The 17,073-nt window shown below is 46.5% G+C and overlaps 8 protein-coding genes across 8 annotated transcripts; 6 read left to right on the forward strand and 2 right to left on the reverse strand.

The window, feature by feature from the left end:
- Positions 1 to 40: 40 nt before the first annotated feature.
- PADG_02047 (uncharacterized protein) lies at positions 41 to 1,405 on the forward strand (the record flags this gene model as incomplete). Its single annotated transcript, XM_010759381.1, has 1 exon — positions 41 to 1,405. One exon carries the CDS (start codon positions 41 to 43, stop codon positions 1,403 to 1,405), a length of 1,365 nt encoding a protein of 454 aa, XP_010757683.1.
- Positions 1,406 to 4,674: 3,269 nt separating this feature from the next.
- On the forward strand, positions 4,675 to 5,558 carry PADG_02048 (uncharacterized protein; the record flags this gene model as incomplete). The annotated part of the gene is made up of 3 exons (XM_010758879.1): positions 4,675 to 5,019; positions 5,138 to 5,252; positions 5,344 to 5,558. The coding sequence occupies 3 exons, from the start codon at positions 4,675 to 4,677 to the stop codon at positions 5,556 to 5,558; spliced, it is 675 nt and encodes a 224-aa protein (XP_010757181.1).
- Positions 5,559 to 6,477: 919 nt separating this feature from the next.
- On the reverse strand, positions 6,478 to 7,378 carry PADG_02049 (YEATS domain-containing protein YAF9; the record flags this gene model as incomplete). Its single annotated transcript, XM_010759382.1, has 3 exons — positions 6,478 to 7,178; positions 7,262 to 7,286; positions 7,346 to 7,378. 3 exons carry the CDS (start codon positions 7,376 to 7,378, stop codon positions 6,478 to 6,480), a joined length of 759 nt encoding a protein of 252 aa, XP_010757684.1.
- Positions 7,379 to 7,750: 372 nt separating this feature from the next.
- PADG_02050 (ubiquinone biosynthesis protein COQ11) lies at positions 7,751 to 8,848 on the forward strand (the record flags this gene model as incomplete). The annotated part of the gene is made up of 4 exons (XM_010759383.1): positions 7,751 to 7,799; positions 7,884 to 7,938; positions 8,013 to 8,353; positions 8,427 to 8,848. The coding sequence occupies 4 exons, from the start codon at positions 7,751 to 7,753 to the stop codon at positions 8,846 to 8,848; spliced, it is 867 nt and encodes a 288-aa protein (XP_010757685.1).
- Positions 8,849 to 8,999: 151 nt separating this feature from the next.
- On the reverse strand, positions 9,000 to 10,085 carry PADG_02051 (pre-mRNA-splicing factor syf2; the record flags this gene model as incomplete). The annotated part of the gene is made up of 3 exons (XM_010759384.1): positions 9,000 to 9,047; positions 9,116 to 9,754; positions 9,831 to 10,085. The coding sequence occupies 3 exons, from the start codon at positions 10,083 to 10,085 to the stop codon at positions 9,000 to 9,002; spliced, it is 942 nt and encodes a 313-aa protein (XP_010757686.1).
- A 368-nt stretch (positions 10,086 to 10,453) lies between these two features.
- On the forward strand, positions 10,454 to 12,436 carry PADG_02052 (uncharacterized protein; the record flags this gene model as incomplete). Its single annotated transcript, XM_010758880.1, has 1 exon — positions 10,454 to 12,436. The coding sequence occupies one exon, from the start codon at positions 10,454 to 10,456 to the stop codon at positions 12,434 to 12,436; it is 1,983 nt and encodes a 660-aa protein (XP_010757182.1).
- Positions 12,437 to 14,864: 2,428 nt separating this feature from the next.
- Positions 14,865 to 15,208, forward strand: PADG_11358 (uncharacterized protein; the record flags this gene model as incomplete). Its single annotated transcript, XM_010759608.1, has 2 exons — positions 14,865 to 14,923; positions 15,004 to 15,208. 2 exons carry the CDS (start codon positions 14,865 to 14,867, stop codon positions 15,206 to 15,208), a joined length of 264 nt encoding a protein of 87 aa, XP_010757910.1.
- A 518-nt stretch (positions 15,209 to 15,726) lies between these two features.
- On the forward strand, positions 15,727 to 17,059 carry PADG_11359 (uncharacterized protein; the record flags this gene model as incomplete). The annotated part of the gene is made up of 3 exons (XM_010759609.1): positions 15,727 to 16,109; positions 16,186 to 16,935; positions 16,990 to 17,059. The coding sequence occupies 3 exons, from the start codon at positions 15,727 to 15,729 to the stop codon at positions 17,057 to 17,059; spliced, it is 1,203 nt and encodes a 400-aa protein (XP_010757911.1).
- Positions 17,060 to 17,073: the final 14 nt, after the last annotated feature.

The following is a 17,073-nucleotide window of genomic DNA, read 5'->3' on the forward strand; positions in this document are numbered from 1 at the left end:
CGACGCTTACTTTGTGTGATCAAACAGTACGATTCCCAGGATGTATGCGGACGGCGAAGCCCTCAAGCATGCCGATATGTTGTACATATTATGGTTGCGCAAATTGCAGCTCTGTCTGATAGAGGACTTGGCTGCGAAAGTTGCGGCCAGGCACTGTCAGGGTACTCCGACAAAAGCCGTCTTCTACAAAGAGGAAGCCAACAATCGTTGTTACAAAGTAACTTTCGCAACGGGCCGCAATGTCGTTGTGCGGCTCCCCAAACTGGGAATAGTCGCTTTACGCAGAGAAAAAGTTGAAAGTGAGCTTTGCGTTATGGATTGCCTCTCCCAGCATAGCTCTATTCCCATTCCCCGGATTTTCGGAAGTGGTGTCTGTGATGTTGGACCGTACATGGTGTTAGAGTTCATTGACGGAACCCCTCTGGGAAAATACTTTCACGCTTCGCTATCAGATCGTTCAAAAGCAGCTGATTTGGACTCTGTGAAAAATGGCTCTGAACTATGGCGTTGCTACCAGGAAATGGCAAGGATCTTTCTAACCCTATCTCGGTGCCAATTCTCTCAAATAGGTTGTCCCAGAAGAGACGCAGACGGGATCTGGTCTGTGGACAAACGACCAGTAACATATAATATCAATAATCTGCTCATGCATGCCAACTTCCCTCCTCGGGATCTAGGGAAAGGGCCATATTCCACTGCGACAGATTACTTTGTTGCACTTGCCCGGGACCATATGCGGCACCTTCAAACCCAGCGGAATGATGCGGTTGCCGATGAGATGGATTGCAAAAAAAAATATGTTGCTCGCTGTCTGTTTACGAAAATTGCACACAGCTTCTCTACCACATATAACAATGGGCCTTTCTGCCTGTACTGCGATGACTTGCAACCGTCAGAAGTTATTGTGGATGCTGATCTTCGCACTCAGAGTGTCATCAACTGGGAATTCTGCTACGTCGCACCGGCTGAATTTACACACTGTTCACCGTGGTGGTTACTGCTAGAGGGCCCTCATGATTTGGAGAATGGAATTGATGACTTTCTCAGTCACTATGAGCCGAGGCAACAAATTTTTCTTTCCGTCTTGCGAGAATGCGAGGCTGAAGCGGCTGCTCAAGGTTATACTGTAACCCCGTCTCTGTCAGAACACATGGAACGATCGATGCAAGATGGAACTTTCTGGTTTTGTCTTGCGGCCAGATCCTGCTTCCTATTTGATGATATCTACTGGAAATTTATTGACTCGAAGTATTATGGGGAGTTTACTTCGATTGAAGATAGGATTGCACTTCTAAGCAAGGATGAGCAGACTGAGCTTGACGGTTTTTACCAGATGAAGATGGAACAAGCGGCGGAGCGGACGTTGGATAAGCATCAGACATTCGATGAAATTCTTGCCTCTTAAGGCTCACCAATCTTTCTTTTTAGACGTGGGCTCGTTCAAAAATTTGCAGATGATATATAGGATGACTTTGAGTAGTAGCCTATCAATAATGTTATGGATGTCTTGGGGCCGTTCTTTCAAGGGTCCACTCTCTGTAAACAGCCGAGTTGCAGGTCATGTAGGACGGGTTGCACTTTTTCAAGGATCTGAATCGAACAATATGCCGGCTGGTTCGATGGGCTGGAAACCCCGTCCACAAAACCTGCAGACGTTGTATAGCAAATAATAGTTATGTATGTCCTTGACAAAATTATCCTGCGCCTGTAACTCAGGGAGAGCGCTAAACTTAATTGGTGTTAAGCCAGATCAGAGCTCCTCCGCCCAATTTTCTGCAGCTAATAGTTATTTAGATGGTAGTTAACCTAAGATACCTGCTATGTAGCGACAGTAGACCTTTGGAGCATGGCAAGCATTGATCAGCAACAAGTCTATTGAGTCAAACGAATGTTAGTTAGTTATTTGCTGGTAGAGTAAGCGTTTAACGGACATGGACCAATCATACGTAGCAGTTATACCAGTAACTAGTTATCCAATGTTATAAAAAAGAGGAGTCCAATAAACTATATAATATTATAACTTATTACCATATTTCTTTGGGAATTAACTAGACAGAACTCCTGGCCATTGGTAATAGTCTAACAACAAATTTGTACGCCTGATCACGTGCGGGCCGCCCACAACGGCTAACTAAGTAACTATAGTAAAAATCCGCGTAACGTAATCAATAAGTGAGTCGGCCACATAAGCAAGTCAGCCACTTTTCACATCTCATCTCAGAACAACATCTTTATCATCAAAAATGCCAACCACAAAAAGAAATAAAGCCTTTACTCAGGAAGGAAGGCTTCTTTTAGCCATTCAAGCATTTAAAAATGGTCAAATTTCAAGTGTATGAGCTGCAGCAAAGCTGTATGATGTTCCACATTCCACCTTAGGTGATCAGTTACATGGTCATACAGCATGCGTTAACACTCCCCCAAAGAACTTGAAACTTAGTCTTACAGAGGAAGAATCTCTTGTTCAATGGATTCTGGCCATGGATGAGTGAGGTGTGCCACCCTGGGTTGCAGCTGTACAATAAATGGCCAATCTCCTCCTTACCAGTCAGGGATTCAACCCCCCACCCACAGTGGGTGAATATGCTGGGTATGAAACTTTGTCAAACACCATGAAGAGCTGAAATACAAGTCCTCCTGCAAGTATGATCATCAATGTGCACTATGTGAGGATTCTGAGATTATCTGTGAGTGGTTTAGGCTCATACAAAACACCATTGCAAAGTATGGAATTCTGAAAGATGATATCTACAACTTTGATGAGACTGGATTTCAGATGAGGGTTATTGAGACTGCCAGAGTGATTACTGGGTCTGAAAGAGCCAGGAATTCCAAGCTTGTACAGCCTGGAGATCAGGAATGGGTGACTGTCATTGCTGGAGTCAATGTCTCTGACTGAGCTCTGCATACAATGATTATTCTCAAGGAAAAGATGCATCAGTCCTGTTGGTATAAGACTGAGGGACTGCCCAGGGATTGGGTGATTGAAGTCAGTGAGAATGACTGGACAAATGACCAGCTGGGCTTGTACTGGCTGAAAGAGATGTTCAACAAGAAGACCCTACCCCATACAAACAGTACACACTGACTGTTGATTCTGAACTGGCATAGAAGCCATGCCTCTGCTGAATTTGATCAATTCTGTTCTGAGAATCAGATCATTGCTCTCTATATGCCACCTCATTCCTCTCATCTTCTCCAGTCATTGGATGTTGGCTGCTTCTCCCCTCTGAAAACAGCATACAGATGACAGATGGAGAATCAGATGCAGCTTGGGATCAATCATATTGACAAGAAGGAGTTTCTGGACCTATATCCTGCAGCTCAGATGCAGGCCCTGACTGAGAACAACATCAAGAGTGGCTTCAGAGCAGCTGGATTGATTCTGTATGACTCTGAGCAGGTTCTCTCACACCTTAATACAACAATGCATATCCCCACCCCCTCTGGGACCTCCCACAACTTCCAGGCCTCCTGGGCCACCATCACACTGCATAATGTACGTCAATTGGAGCAGCAGACTGAGAAGGTCAAAAAATATATCAAGTGCTGTACACAGAGTCCACCCAGTCCAAGCAATTGAGCTCTGAGTCAGCTGGTCAAGGGGTGTCAAATGGCAATGCACAGTGCTGCTATTCTAGCAGCTGAAAACAGAGAGTTAAAAGCTGCAAATGCCAAACAAAAGAAGAAGTGAGAAAGAGGCTGTATATATGTAGCTCAAGAGGGTGCTTTAGAGGTTGAAGAAGGCTTGGATCACATACAAAGCATCAATGAATGGAAAAGAGGGGTGATTGAGGCTGCTGAGTTCTGATCACAAAAACAGACAGCACCACAGTGTAGTGTATGTGGGATTACTGGGCATACTGCTCATACATGCTCTAGGCATATAGAAAATAATTGATAATATAATTCTTTCTCTTTTTCTTTATGATTGAGGCATAGATGCATTCTCATTGTACAGTGAGATGAGAAGTGGCCGACTTGCTTATGTGGCCAACTCACTTATTGATTACATTATGGATTGATTTGTCAAAGTATCGTAAGCTCATTTTTCTTGTTTCCAGCTTGCTTACGATTTTATTTATTTATTTATTTTTTTTTCTTAGTTATGTTTTAGCGCCCGGCGGAGAAGACATGCCGAAAAAGCTTAAGTCATCTCTGACAAATCACGTAACGCTGTTCGATCCATAATAAAGACACAATGGATCACATGGGGCCGGCCGAAACCGAACAGATTTATCCAATTGGTCAATTGCAAGTCACACCCATATCTCATTCACCCTTTTATTATTTACTTATTTATTAATATATATTTTAAAATATATAACTATCCAATTTGTCATTTTGACTGACAGTTTACCAATGGTCAATGGGGTATTGAAGCCATAGACACGAATCATCATTATCATGATCCAACTGCCTCGCCTCCTCAGACATCTGTCGCTGCTCGGTCCCATAAAACCCACTCATCCCCTCGCCCCACGATACATATCAATATTATTCCCTTACACCGCCCATCAACTATCCATTCCTGCACAGATACAAAGCGTCCATTTCTCTCATTCTTCCTCGATTAGTTCCCTTCATCGTCCCTCCCGCCAATTCCCAATTTCTACTCTCCGAACAATCCGCCAAGCTTCCACAGCAGCAGCGCCAGAATTATCTTCTAAGACCATGACGGTCAAAGATATTTCTCACGACGCCCCTCCTGCTTCCTACGAGGCGTTCTTAGCGCTCGCCCAAGACAGACGTTCCGTCTACCAGCTCTCAGCCTCCAGTCCCGTGCCAGACTCGAAGATTCAGGAAATCGTCAGCAATGCCGTCCTGCATGTGCCGAGCTGTTTCAACACGCAGTCCACACGCCTCGTGCTGCTGCTGCATGACGAGCATCGGAAGTTGTGGGATATTACTATGAAGATTTTTGAGGAAGGGCTCGTTCCGGACGGGAAGGTACCGAAGGAGATGTGGGAGAGCCATACGAAGCCCAAATTGGGATTGTTTAAGGCCGCGTATGGGACTGTATGTATTGACCTCCTCTTCTTTCTTTCTTTCCCTGAAGGGTGGAAGTGATGATGTCTTCGATAAACGTATCCCTGCTTGCTAACCAGTTTCCTTGAACCATTGCGTGTGTATGCAGATTCTCTTCTTCGAAGACCCGGCGCACGTCCGCGGCCTGGCAGAGAAGTTCCCAACGTATAAGGACTATTTTGGACCCTGGACAGAGCACACGAATGCTATGCACCAATATCACCGTTCGTTCCCTTTCCCTTTCCCATTCTCTCTCTCCCACCTCCAAAGAAAATCGTTCAAAGCTTACCACGTAAACTCCTTTCTCAACTGTAGTCTGGGTTGCCCTCCGATCCGTCGGGCTCGCAGCTAATCTGCAACACTACAACCAACTAATCGACGACGAAGTTGCCAAGACCTGGTGCCTTCCCTCCGAATGGCGTTTGGTGGCCCAGATGGTCTTCGGCACTGCGACAGGCGAGCCAGCGGAGAAGACATTTAAGCCGGTAGAGGAGAGAGTGAAGGTGTTTGGGTCGAAAGCACAAATTTAGATGTCGGTTTCGAGCTGGACTGGAGATGTGGGGATATCGAGCTTGGAAATACTAGATTTTCCGATGCCCTGACGGGTTCTGCTTTCCTACGTGTTTTCCTATGGGATTGTTTTCTGTCGAGATATTTAGTCTTGAGAATTAGGTTTTCTTACTTCGTTGTGGCTAGACCGATACTAGCCCTCCGTTGCTCATGGAGGACGCATGTGATGTTGATCTCCATGCCTTGTATAGACCTAGATAGGGAGATGACTTGACGGCCAGCAGCTCCCGTGAGAAGTCTATAACTCCTTTGTGAATAACGATCAGTTAAACAAAATAACTAAGACACAAGCTGATACCAATAAAATGGCCCAGTAATAAGGGTTGACTGCTGCGATTGGGCGAAGCAAAACTCAGTAACTTATCGCCAAGCTTCTGACTGTGGAAACTGAAGCAGAGGAAATGTTGTTCTCTCTCAAAAAGTTCAAACATATGTTGGCTCCTCTGCCACGACACTGGTAGTTCATCCATTGTCTCATACGAGTTAGGGGGGCACTCCTGTTTCAACGCGGGTAGGACGTTGAACTGAATCTCAACTTCATCACACCACTTGATCTGCGACAATGTGGACTGAGAAGGATAATTCGGGATCTCGTTAAGGCTAAATGGAATAACCAATGAGAGAAAGCTGAACAAATGCATGCCTCGATCGGGTCTTTTGACGACTTGACAACGATTCAGAGCTGGGTTGAAGGTCGGGCTTTAGTGTGTGAGTGCGCTTGTGCGTGCGCGTGTGGACGCATAGACGGAGGTTATGAAATCTCCGTTTTGGAATCTCCGTTTTGGAATCTCCGTTCCGACATTTGTTTCGCGGATGATTTGGAACGGACGAAGTAGTACGCCCCAACATTTCGTTCCTCCACGTCGAAAAATTAACCTTCTATTTCTTCTTAACGACAGTGGTGATGCCTTCGCTCTTCTTCAACTCTTCCAGCTTCTCCTCTCGCTCCACAAGCTTTGCTTTCTCCTCCTTCAGCATTTGATCCACAGTCTTGATCGCCTCCGCTAACCTATCCAGCTCCTTCGCTTCCGTCTTGTGACTATACGGATTCTTCGGGCTATCCGAGTGAGGGATTTCTGCTGTCCTCCCTGGCTGTGGTAGTGACTGCTTTGCGCCCTTTCCCGCCTTCCCCTTAGGAGCCTGCTGCGCCGCCCCCGCACCCCCCGTGAGCAGATCATAAAATTGCTCAACAGGTTCGTTGAACACGACCTCCTCATAGTTCTGCGCCACAATGACATCTCTTCTCTCTCTCTTCCCTTCTATGTCATCTCCGTACGGGTGGAGCTTTAAACTATGCCATAAAGTCTGCGGCTTCTCCATTGATTCCGGGACGAAATAGAGCTTGATCTGGATCTCAAACTCACCCCACCCTGTCTCTGTTACTTCGAAGGGGGGTGACTCAATGGTGCGCACGGACTGCGCGTAGGTCTCATGTAGTTTGAATTGAACCTTTTTCAACCAGTATGAGATGTCCTCGTCATTCACTCCTTTAACGAATGCGCGCCATTGGTGGGTGTGGTCTTCGGGGGCATCGGGGGGTCGTTTGGCTGGGTCAAAAGGTTGCGCTTCGCTTCCGAAAACTGCGGGTTTGGTTGTTAGAGGAAAACTGGAGTCGCGAGAGAGAAGGGAACACAAAGTTTTGGGGAAGAATTGTTTTACACACCGAATGGCCTGTAGATTGAGATTCCCTGTGGCATATGTTAGCAAACTGAGACGTGAAGAGAGAAGGAGTTGTCGGGAGACAAACGCGAACGCGCTTTGTGCCTGCTGGAGCAGGCATAATTTCAAGAGGATCCGGAATAAATCTGTTGAAGTAACGATGCAGTTCAGAGGTATTGGACACTTGAAGATCTCGAGGTGCGACTCGTACTTCGAATTTGGGATGATGTTTTAGTTTATGATTCGATTTATGATTCGGTTCAAGCAGAAGAGAAAGATCTTTGGTTTAAACTCCATAATCACGTGATGTAGAGTTTCGGTCCGGAGTCTGTCGTCACAAAACAATACGATATCGTTAAATATCAACTCAGAAGAGCTTCTCAAGCTTAGAGGAACCACGTACCAGTTCTCGTACACTGTTAGTAAAATGATCAGTGGTGTTAGTTTTGCTTTTACGGCTTAGTTCAAACTATTTCCTCCTGCTGGAAGGGAGATGGCCGCGGCGAAGAGAATAGTTGTTGCGGGCGGAAGTGGATTTTTAGGTATAAGAATATATCACCATCATCAATTCATAACAATTGCTCTACCATATCGATTTTAGTCTCCATTTCTAACAGATTATATAGGTTCAAGAATATGCAAATCAGCCGTAGCAAGAGGCTGGGAGGTAGTGTCATTGAGGTAATTTGTTACCCTTTACAATCCAGACGGCTCCGCATACATGCAAAAGCGTGACCAATGTTCTTCATTTCTAGTCGACACGGCGAACCAGCCTGGGATACTATTACATCGTCTCCGCAGCCTCCACAATGGGCAAAGTCCGTGGAATGGGCCAAGGCTGATATCCTCAAACCGGCCACCTACAAGCCATTCCTCAAATATACTTCTGCGGTCGTCCATTCAATGGGAATACTACTAGAAGCGGATTACAAAGGCATTTTACAGGGGAGAGAATCGATAGTGAGTGGACTACGTAAAATATTCGCCCCATCTCGGCCTGGGAGCCAGAATCCTCTACAAAGGAAAGAAGGGGAAGAGTTGCTTTCTGGAGAATCGGGCGGCCAGTTAACATATGAACTTATGAATCGGGACTCAGGTTGGTTTAAGACTATGGATTGTCTATTGATTTTAAGGTCTGGAATAGCCTTGCTAATATGTCTCTTTCATAGTGGTTGCTCTAGCTCAAGAAGCTTCATACGAGCATGTCCCGACATTTGTCTTCATATCAGCCGCTGCCGGAGCTCCTATGGTTCCGGAAAGATACCTCACAACAAAGAGAGATGCCGAAGCTCTCATATCTTCTAATCTCTCTGACCTCCGCAGTATTTTCATGAGACCGACTTTCATGTATGATTCGTCACGTAAATTGACTCTGCCGATTGCGCTGGGCGGGATCGTGGGTTCAGAAGTGAACGGGCTCCTTGGCGGAAGACTCTCGTCCCTAGGAATGATGACCGCGAAGCCGCTGAACGTCAACATCGTAGGTGAAGCCGTGGTGGAGGCTATTGGTGACGACGATGTCCAGGGTGTCGTAGGACTCAAAAAGATTGAGACTCTAGCAACGAAAGGTTGGAGGCGATCCATGCTTTAAGCTTACTTAGATCATTACATCTCCTTGGAATTTGCGTCTGGGAGAAAGCGTGCTTTGTATATTATTTGAAAGGGAGATTTTTCTTCTCCTTACTCCCGGAGCTGTATAATAATAATAACAATGGGTATTCATCTAGCTTGTGCCGCTGTTCTCAAATCATGGTACCTCGTTCGAAACTGTCTCGAATCTCTGCAGTATACTAAATGATAAATGTAAGTACATGACGCAACAGGAGCTGGATATACATAATAGTCGTCTTTGGCTTACCTTGTTGTAAAATCTCGCCAGTTGTTGGTTGAACTTCTTATTCTGGTCATTGATGTAAGTGACATCATCTTCCTCATCGCCACGGCCACGGTCCTTGCGTTTCTTCAGGCGAATTTCTTCTGCCTTCCTCAAATCTGCCACCAACCTATCAACTGCAGCGCGATCTGGTTTATTCTCTGCGAAATCCACCGAATGGGCCGTGGAATAGAAGGTGCCATTTTTATCAACAGCAACAAGCTCGCCGTCTTCTGCCTCTACTATCTGAAGTTTGCCACTTGCTGCAGCCTTTTCTACGGCAATAATCCTTTCTTTTTCGTATGCTTCAAGGTCTGGCTGCATATGCCTGATTTGTCTCTTATAGATCTTCCGAGCATCTTGTCGGTAGTCTTGGAAAGCAGTGTCGTCTCTATGCCTCTGTTTCTTTTCCATGCGTTTATCCCATTTCTCGGATTCGTCAATGGTCCAGTCCCAAGCACGCTTTCGCTCAAAGTCCTCGCCTTGGGCTTCAGTATCTGCCTTGAGAAGGTTATGCGACGCGAACGCATGTTTCCGAGATATACTGGAGAGAAGGCCAGGATCTGTCGCTAGTCGCTGCGACTCCGCAGCTGTTTCCTTCAAATTTCTCTCTGAAGCATTTTTCTATATTTTTGTCAGCAAATGAACATAAAATATCATGGTGGTGTTGGGGAGGGACAGCTGGAGGCTTAATACTTACAGCTCTCGCTTGAAGCGCCTTGAAACGGTTTCTCATATCTTCGGTCTTGGAGACAGCAGGATCCGCTACCTTGCTGTTTTCAGGTTCAGCAGATGAAGGCCCCGCAGCAGCATCTGATACGGGAGTCTCGTCAGGACATGCAGAAGAACTGCCATTCGCCTCACTGGTCTCATATTTGGTGGTTCGCCGCCTTGTCAGTTTTGGGGTACCGGGAATGTCTGTGACAGGACTTTGCTGTTTCTTTTGGTCTGTCATTGTTGCATGCAAAAAGCACTGCTCCGCGCGTGGGCTATGGTAGATTATAGAATGCTGGTTCCGATTGCTTTGAGTGTGAATAGATAGATGGATGAATGAAGGATAAAGTTGAAGTTGCAGGAATGGAGGGATGACTCAGCAAGAATTACAGCTAACTAACCTAATCAGGACCAGCTTGTAACTTTGTGTCCGTAACGGCGTGACGGATGTTCCCTTGATGTAATTTATTATTCATCCGTTGGAATCATCCAACCGTCCGATTTTATCTACGAGCTTTAACTACATACAACCTTAGCAACTGGTACCCCTATAATGGCCGCATTCTCCTGATAGCTTTGGTTATTCAATTCCCCGGAGGAGAGCTTCTTATGTTGGGCTTCTCTGTTTGCCGATTATGGCTCCCACCGAAGCCCCAGTTTTGTCGCTTCACTTCTAGTTACCACCTCCCGGGCAAAGTGTCGTATGCTCGCCTCAAACTCGAACAGCGAAGGTCAATGCCGCGTCCAGAACCGTCAGCGTCACAGTTGCTCCGATTTGCAGTAACAGGGACTATAAAAGCGCCGAATAGCCAGTACTCCTCCGAGACTCTCGAAAAGCATGTAGCAGCAGCGTTTGCCCAGCCCCAATTACCAGAGACCTGGACAATATTCAACTCATCCTCCGTACCCAATAACGTTTTTAACAAATCTACTCCCCCCGTTGACAGATTTGATCCAGTTTACTTCCAGAATGCTGCTGAACTGCCGAAAATACATGCCATATGTGAGAGGTATTTAACCTTTCCTTCGGTAATCCGTGAGTTGCAGCAAAACACTAAGGCCCTAGTGGGTGCTTTGAAGCACTGTGGTCAATATGAACCGCCTGAGAAAATCCTAATAACTTTGAATGCCATTTTTGCAAGATTTGATCTATTGAAGATTCAAATACCGCAACATCTTCTGATCTTTGGCATGAAATTAGCTGCACAGCACTTTTCAGCCGCGGCTCTTCGATCCTACATCCAAAGTTACGTTGCCGGCAGGTATGATTCTCTACCTGCCCGTTCTGCTAGAGACGTCATCCGAAACCTCTATCTATGTTTTAAGTCGAGTGTGTGGGCGAGCCCTGCTGTTGACCTGGGTCCTATGCGAGAGGTCGTCACTGGCCTAGATGAGAAAGGGATGCCGACATCATATCCGAGTTTACTATCGTTACTCTTGAAATCTGATGGCTCTTCTCCGCATTATGTCTACAGCCAGTATGTCCAGTTGCTTGGCGTTATGGGGGACTCCAGGGGGTTGTTTGACTTCTGGCCTACTGTTCAAGCGAGACTACAGAGCGATCCCTCCAACTCTTTGGTTCAATCGTTAATATCGCATTTCCTGATGGCCATTCTCAGGGCGGGATTCGGGAAACGAGCAGTAGAGTTTGCAAAGCAACTGTCGACGATTGCTGATCTAAACGATATTTTGTCTCCCTCACTTTGGAAGAAGTTGCTTCAACAGGATGATAGCGGAGCCTTGCAAAACGTTATTTCAAGTGAGAAGATGACCATGCTTTTGCATGAAGAATTGTCATCTATAGAAAGAAGACTTGGTATTACCTGGCATCCAGACGGTGGAGGACATCATGTCAGAGCAGCTGATCTGGATTTATGGGCAGATCACTGGCTGATGGGCGCTGAACAGTCTAGCCGCGATCCTAATCTAAACCTGTCAGGATTGTCGAAGGGCTCAGAGCGGCTCTTTGAAGAAATTCTTTTGCACGGATCTTCCAAGTCGCTGACGGAGCTTTCCATAATCGCTAATCTATTACACGATTTCGAGGGCTCCGAGATTCCAATTGGATCTAAACAGGATGAAGAAGGCAATGTTCACGAGTTTGTCTGGTGTCCTCAGTGCTCCCCTATTAAATTCTCCGGTTGTGCTTCATTTAACGAAACGCACGCACAATCACCCTCATCTTTGGGTCTAATTCGTGCTCTCCACTATCAGTACGGCGAACCGACGATGTTAAATGCCAGGAACTTGTATCTGATGCAATTGGGTTACCTCTGTGAACGGATCCGGGGCCCTGTAGAAGGAAGTGCTCACAGCGACACAGGGGAAACTGAAAGGTGGGTAAACACAGGCCATATTATTTTCTGGGAACGTTCGGAACGGCGCTTCATGATGATATATCTCGAAAAAGGTTTCGGAACGATTGATCCTGGTTTATATCCCCGAGATTCACACCCATACCTTCCTTCCGTCGCGATGATGAACTTGAATCGCGATTGTGATTATGGGACAGAGGTCTCTAAGAATCTTATTACGCCTTTGGAAGGCCGCTATTGGATGGAGGTTGACCCTGCAGTTTATTTCCAACCCTGAACAGGCCTGGGTGATTATATAGTTATTTTCTAGGCCGCGTCTCTCCATCGAACATTATCAGTCTGGTTTCTATTAGAAATTCCGAAGCGAAGACCACCCAGCAGGCTCATGCCTGCGCTTCACCGCTACCGTGATCGCAGTGCTCGTGATATTTTCCACTTAAATACCATCCAGTGGAAGATGCTGGGGGCTAAAAGTGAAAAGCTACTTGCACCTTGTTAGATATCAATATGGAAGTTCCTATCCCACACCCAAATCGCTTCATACATCCTGACGTGCGAGTTAAGGGGGTTGTTGCAAGTGTATGAGGAGAGCGATGTCAAAGAGAAACAGACTGCCGGGTTGAATTCTATCGTCAATTACGTTTCAATTGACCACGAACCAACAACTCCATATGACTATGGACGTGTGACCACCGGAGTTCTGTTATGGAGCTACATGTTATTGCTAGAAAATTGATGATGGGCGAAGTGCATCCTATCTTTGAGCATTTTGTGGGGTGTTTAGTATTGCTAAATCTTTAACTGCATAGCCTTGTTTGTGCTATTACCCTGGCATGTTGTATTTCTATCGTGTTGATACACAAATCTGTGGTTAGCGATTTAATTCGAACTGTAATATAGATTTTTTCTGTGATTCTTGATTTAGAGTTCGTCCTTACACCTGAATTAACGACATTATCTACAATTTTGCGCCTCGTATCCAACAAATGATTACGAGGTTTCTCACTGTTCAAATCTCTAAAAGCTGTGAACTGTAATTTTTTCTGTCAGTTCGTTTCAAGTTTCAAGTTTTAGCCCTTGCTCCTCTTTACCTGAGGTTTTTGAAGTTTTACCAGCGAGTGCGTCAACCTCTGCTTCTATCAAACCACCAACCACAATCCGAAGCATTCCACCCGACTTTCACAGTTGGTAGCATTCAGTTCCTGGGTCCAAAGGCAGGGATGTCCCATTCTGTGGAAGCCTCTCCGCCCCGTTGCAATGACACACCTCCAGCCTCTCACTTGTCCGGTAAAAGTACGAGAGAACTGACATTAAAATGTGGTATGTCAACTCCTGCCTGTCCATAACATAGGTAACTGCTAACCTACCAGGAAACATTCATAGCCCGGAGTCAGATATTAATCATAGCCAAGTGAATCCGGATATAGGGTAGGGCAAGTTGCGCTCTACGACGTACAGTTCTTTTGGGAAATACGACAGCGGCATCGTGACGCGAGATGGAGATGCCAAACACCGAATTTCAGTTCCCGTGTCCGCTAACTTCTGAATCTCGCTGAATGTGATTGTTAACTCTACAAAGCTCAGCGGCTTTCATGATAGCAGATGTTTGGGCAGAAGCAATGCCAGATCTAACGAACCAGCAACCAAGTCCAAACCCCAATCTCTATTCGACATGTTCCCCTGTAGTCGTTGCACACGTCAAGTTTCAGCGTTGAGGCCCCCAAATCAAAGTCGGAGGACCAGCGAATGAAGTCAGGGACTTCACGGATTGCTCTTCCCTTTGTGTTGCCACGATTTGTTCAGACTGTATCGCCACGCTTTGCAAGAGGGTCGGCTTGCTGCGGTGTAACAACCAGAAGTCGATGACTCGATGGTTGATCAAAAGAAAGAAGAAAAGAAAAGAATGACCCTTCAAAAGCAAAGTGCAACCTCGTTTGGCTACATAGTTTAGAAAATGGTTATGATTGACATACCCGCGGATACGTAACGAACTATACTCCGTAGTTAATGGGGTTTTGGTGGAGGCAGACTTCAAGAAAGACACCGAGCAAGCTGTCAAGGTTACGTTTTTGTATCACCAGATGAAACACTCGGCTCATCTGTTTCGCCAGTCAAGGGATTGAAATAAACTTGCACGGAGAGAGACTCTTAACTATAGATGAAATTGGCCTTTTGAAGCCAAAAGAGCGTCTTCCATGCGGAAGGCAACTGACTCGGGCCCTCTGGAGGCTATCGATCGAAACTAACTATCCTGAACTACGAAAACAGGCAGATGGCAGATGGCAGACAGCAGATCATGCAGGCCCACAACAGACCACCGAACGGTTTCCTCCCGTCACTTGAACCAGGGTTCTAACAGCTCACACTCAACATCGACCTTGATTGGGCTTTTGCAGCTGAAGTCAGAGACCCTAGAACGCACCAACCCAGACCCGTAAGGATCACGTCCATGTCCAGAATACATCTCTCAATGCCGCATCTGATGCATTATCTTTTATAGTCACATTGTGTTCCACTTCTCAAGCTAGCTGCCAACTTTCGCTAGAAGATTTTGACTCCGAAAACAAATATGTGCATGCATCAAACCGAGGGCATTCTTCATGGCTTCTCGCCGATAGGGGGGACGAAAAGTGCGTCGTGCATATCTCCAGGAATGCGTCCGTCCCATGCTCCCCTCCTTACAGTAGTTCAGCCAAATGAAAATAATGGCGCAACGGCCCACTGGGTTCGTGGAACAACAACACCCTGTCATCCCTGTTGCCCCGTATTTGTTTTCTTCTTCTTCTTCTTCTTCTTCTTCATTTTGAAGTTTCCTCATGGACGCTCCCTCCAATCTAACCCCAGGAAACGATCAGGGTTTAGCAAATCCCTCAGGCCATATCAATGCGCGGATTTAGCGGCAACGTTGGGTAGGTTTCAATGCCAAATGCACGCACAATCAGGCCACAATCCCTACCCGGGTGCGTGGAGTGACGAGGTCTTCTACGGTGAGCTTCTGTCTGAAAAGAGGGGAGAGAAAAATGGACGAGGCTACGAATCCAGGCTCTAGGTTGAGTCAAACCTTCTCTGTGCATATCTTACACACAGCTAAGACAGAAGAGCCCAGCACAGGTTCCGTTTCTAGCGGAAGCCCAGCCTTCCAACTCGCACGCTCCTGTATGAAGTGAACGGAATGAAGGAAGTCAGGGGCTTCTTAAGTTATCAGGCGTCGTCGTAGAATAGGACTGAATCTTGGTTTCTTATCTATATATATACCCGGCCTTCTCCCAAGGATAGATTCATGACCCGAACCGATATCTTATCCAGTGTAGGTGCTCCTGTACGCTTTAATCATTACTAGCCACTCAATCACAGCAGCCGCAATCCAAATTCGGACACCTGCTTGAAGCGACTGCATCAACGTCATATCATCAACGAGCACATAGAACAAGGTGCAAGATAAAAAAGTGAACACGGATTTATCAGGTGAAATTCAAGGACTGTGACTCGCTTCGTTGTAGTCATCCATATCTGCGACTTGGTTCTAAAGGACGGATCCATCACGGCGCAGAATATCGAGGGGTTAGAATGGATCAAGATAATCCACACAACTCCCCCACCCCAACTACCAACCCCCAAGCAGCACATCGCGATTCAACACCCTCACGCTCCCCACCTCCTTCATATGCAAATTTCCCACATTCTGGGAATTTGCCAACGGATGCGCAGAGTCCGGACCACGCTCCAATAGGTGCGCCTTTGGGAGCTTCCTATTCAACCAACCCTCCGGTAAGGGAGAAGGCGCCATTAGATACGCCATCTTTCACCTCAGAGCCAACACACCTAATGTCGGAAGGTTCAACTGAACACCCACATAGCGCTCCTTTCAAAAACTTGGGAGGAGCTGATTCTGGCGACCTGGAAAGCAAAGGAAAACTTCCAGAAAGTGGCGGAGATGATGATATAGAACGGTGAACCCTGTTACCACCAGCATACCCGCCATAAGAGAGCATCCCCTTCTAATAATAATCAATTCGGAACCAATAGATCCACAGTTCGTCCCAGGACTCCGCCGCCAAATCAAGCACCAGGCACCGTTTCCCATTCTCGCCTATGCCTCTTTGTGCGCCAGCAACCTATAGCAGCTCGTGCCTGTGAACCTGAAGATAGATGGCGGCGACCCATGGATCCGATACCAGTCGTTCAGCTGTTGATGACCGATTTCTCTCCGGAGTCGGTGGAAGACAGGATGCAACTTGCAAGCAAACAGTACATTGTTTCCTGCCACTTATCTCCAATCGCAAAGGAGCACGGGGAAGCTAATGCGAAGCATCATTCCAAGCAAGCTGACCGTGGGGAAATCAACGACACTGACAGCAACTTGTCAGCTGGCAGGACACTAGGCGGCAACTGTCACGCAAGTCCATTTTCTGTCAATGAAGATCCCGATCCAACCAATGCGCCTCCCCACCCTCGATCAGCACCAAATCAAGCAATATACTCGGCTTCTGCCCTTAGAGAAACCTCAGGTCGTTTGCAATCTCCCAACCCACCGGCATCTATGCCTGCGACCTTTTTTGTTTTTACCAACCTTTCCATTGGCAAGGTAGGCCGTTATCGGCTACGGTTTCAGCTCATGGATGTCCATGAAGCTTTGCAATTGGGGTGTTCTCCAATCCTTCACGAAGTTTATTCTCAGCCTTTTCAAGTGTTTCATAAGAGGGACTTTCCCGGTCTGCAGCCAATATCCTTATTGACAGAGAAATTGAGGTCCTTGGGTGTTGTGGGGATTTACAGGTGAGAGACAGTTCGGGGATGACGGCAAGGGATGGACACGGACAGCACGGACAGCGCCAGCGACGATGATATCGAAGACTGGACACCCTGCAGAACTCTCACCACGGGCCTTGTTTTGGATTGATCGTCGGTGAGAAT

The sequence above is a fragment of the Paracoccidioides brasiliensis genome (genome assembly GCF_000150735.1).
Source record: "Paracoccidioides brasiliensis Pb18 unplaced genomic scaffold supercont2.2, whole genome shotgun sequence".
Lineage (NCBI taxonomy): Eukaryota > Fungi > Ascomycota > Eurotiomycetes > Onygenales > Ajellomycetaceae > Paracoccidioides > Paracoccidioides brasiliensis.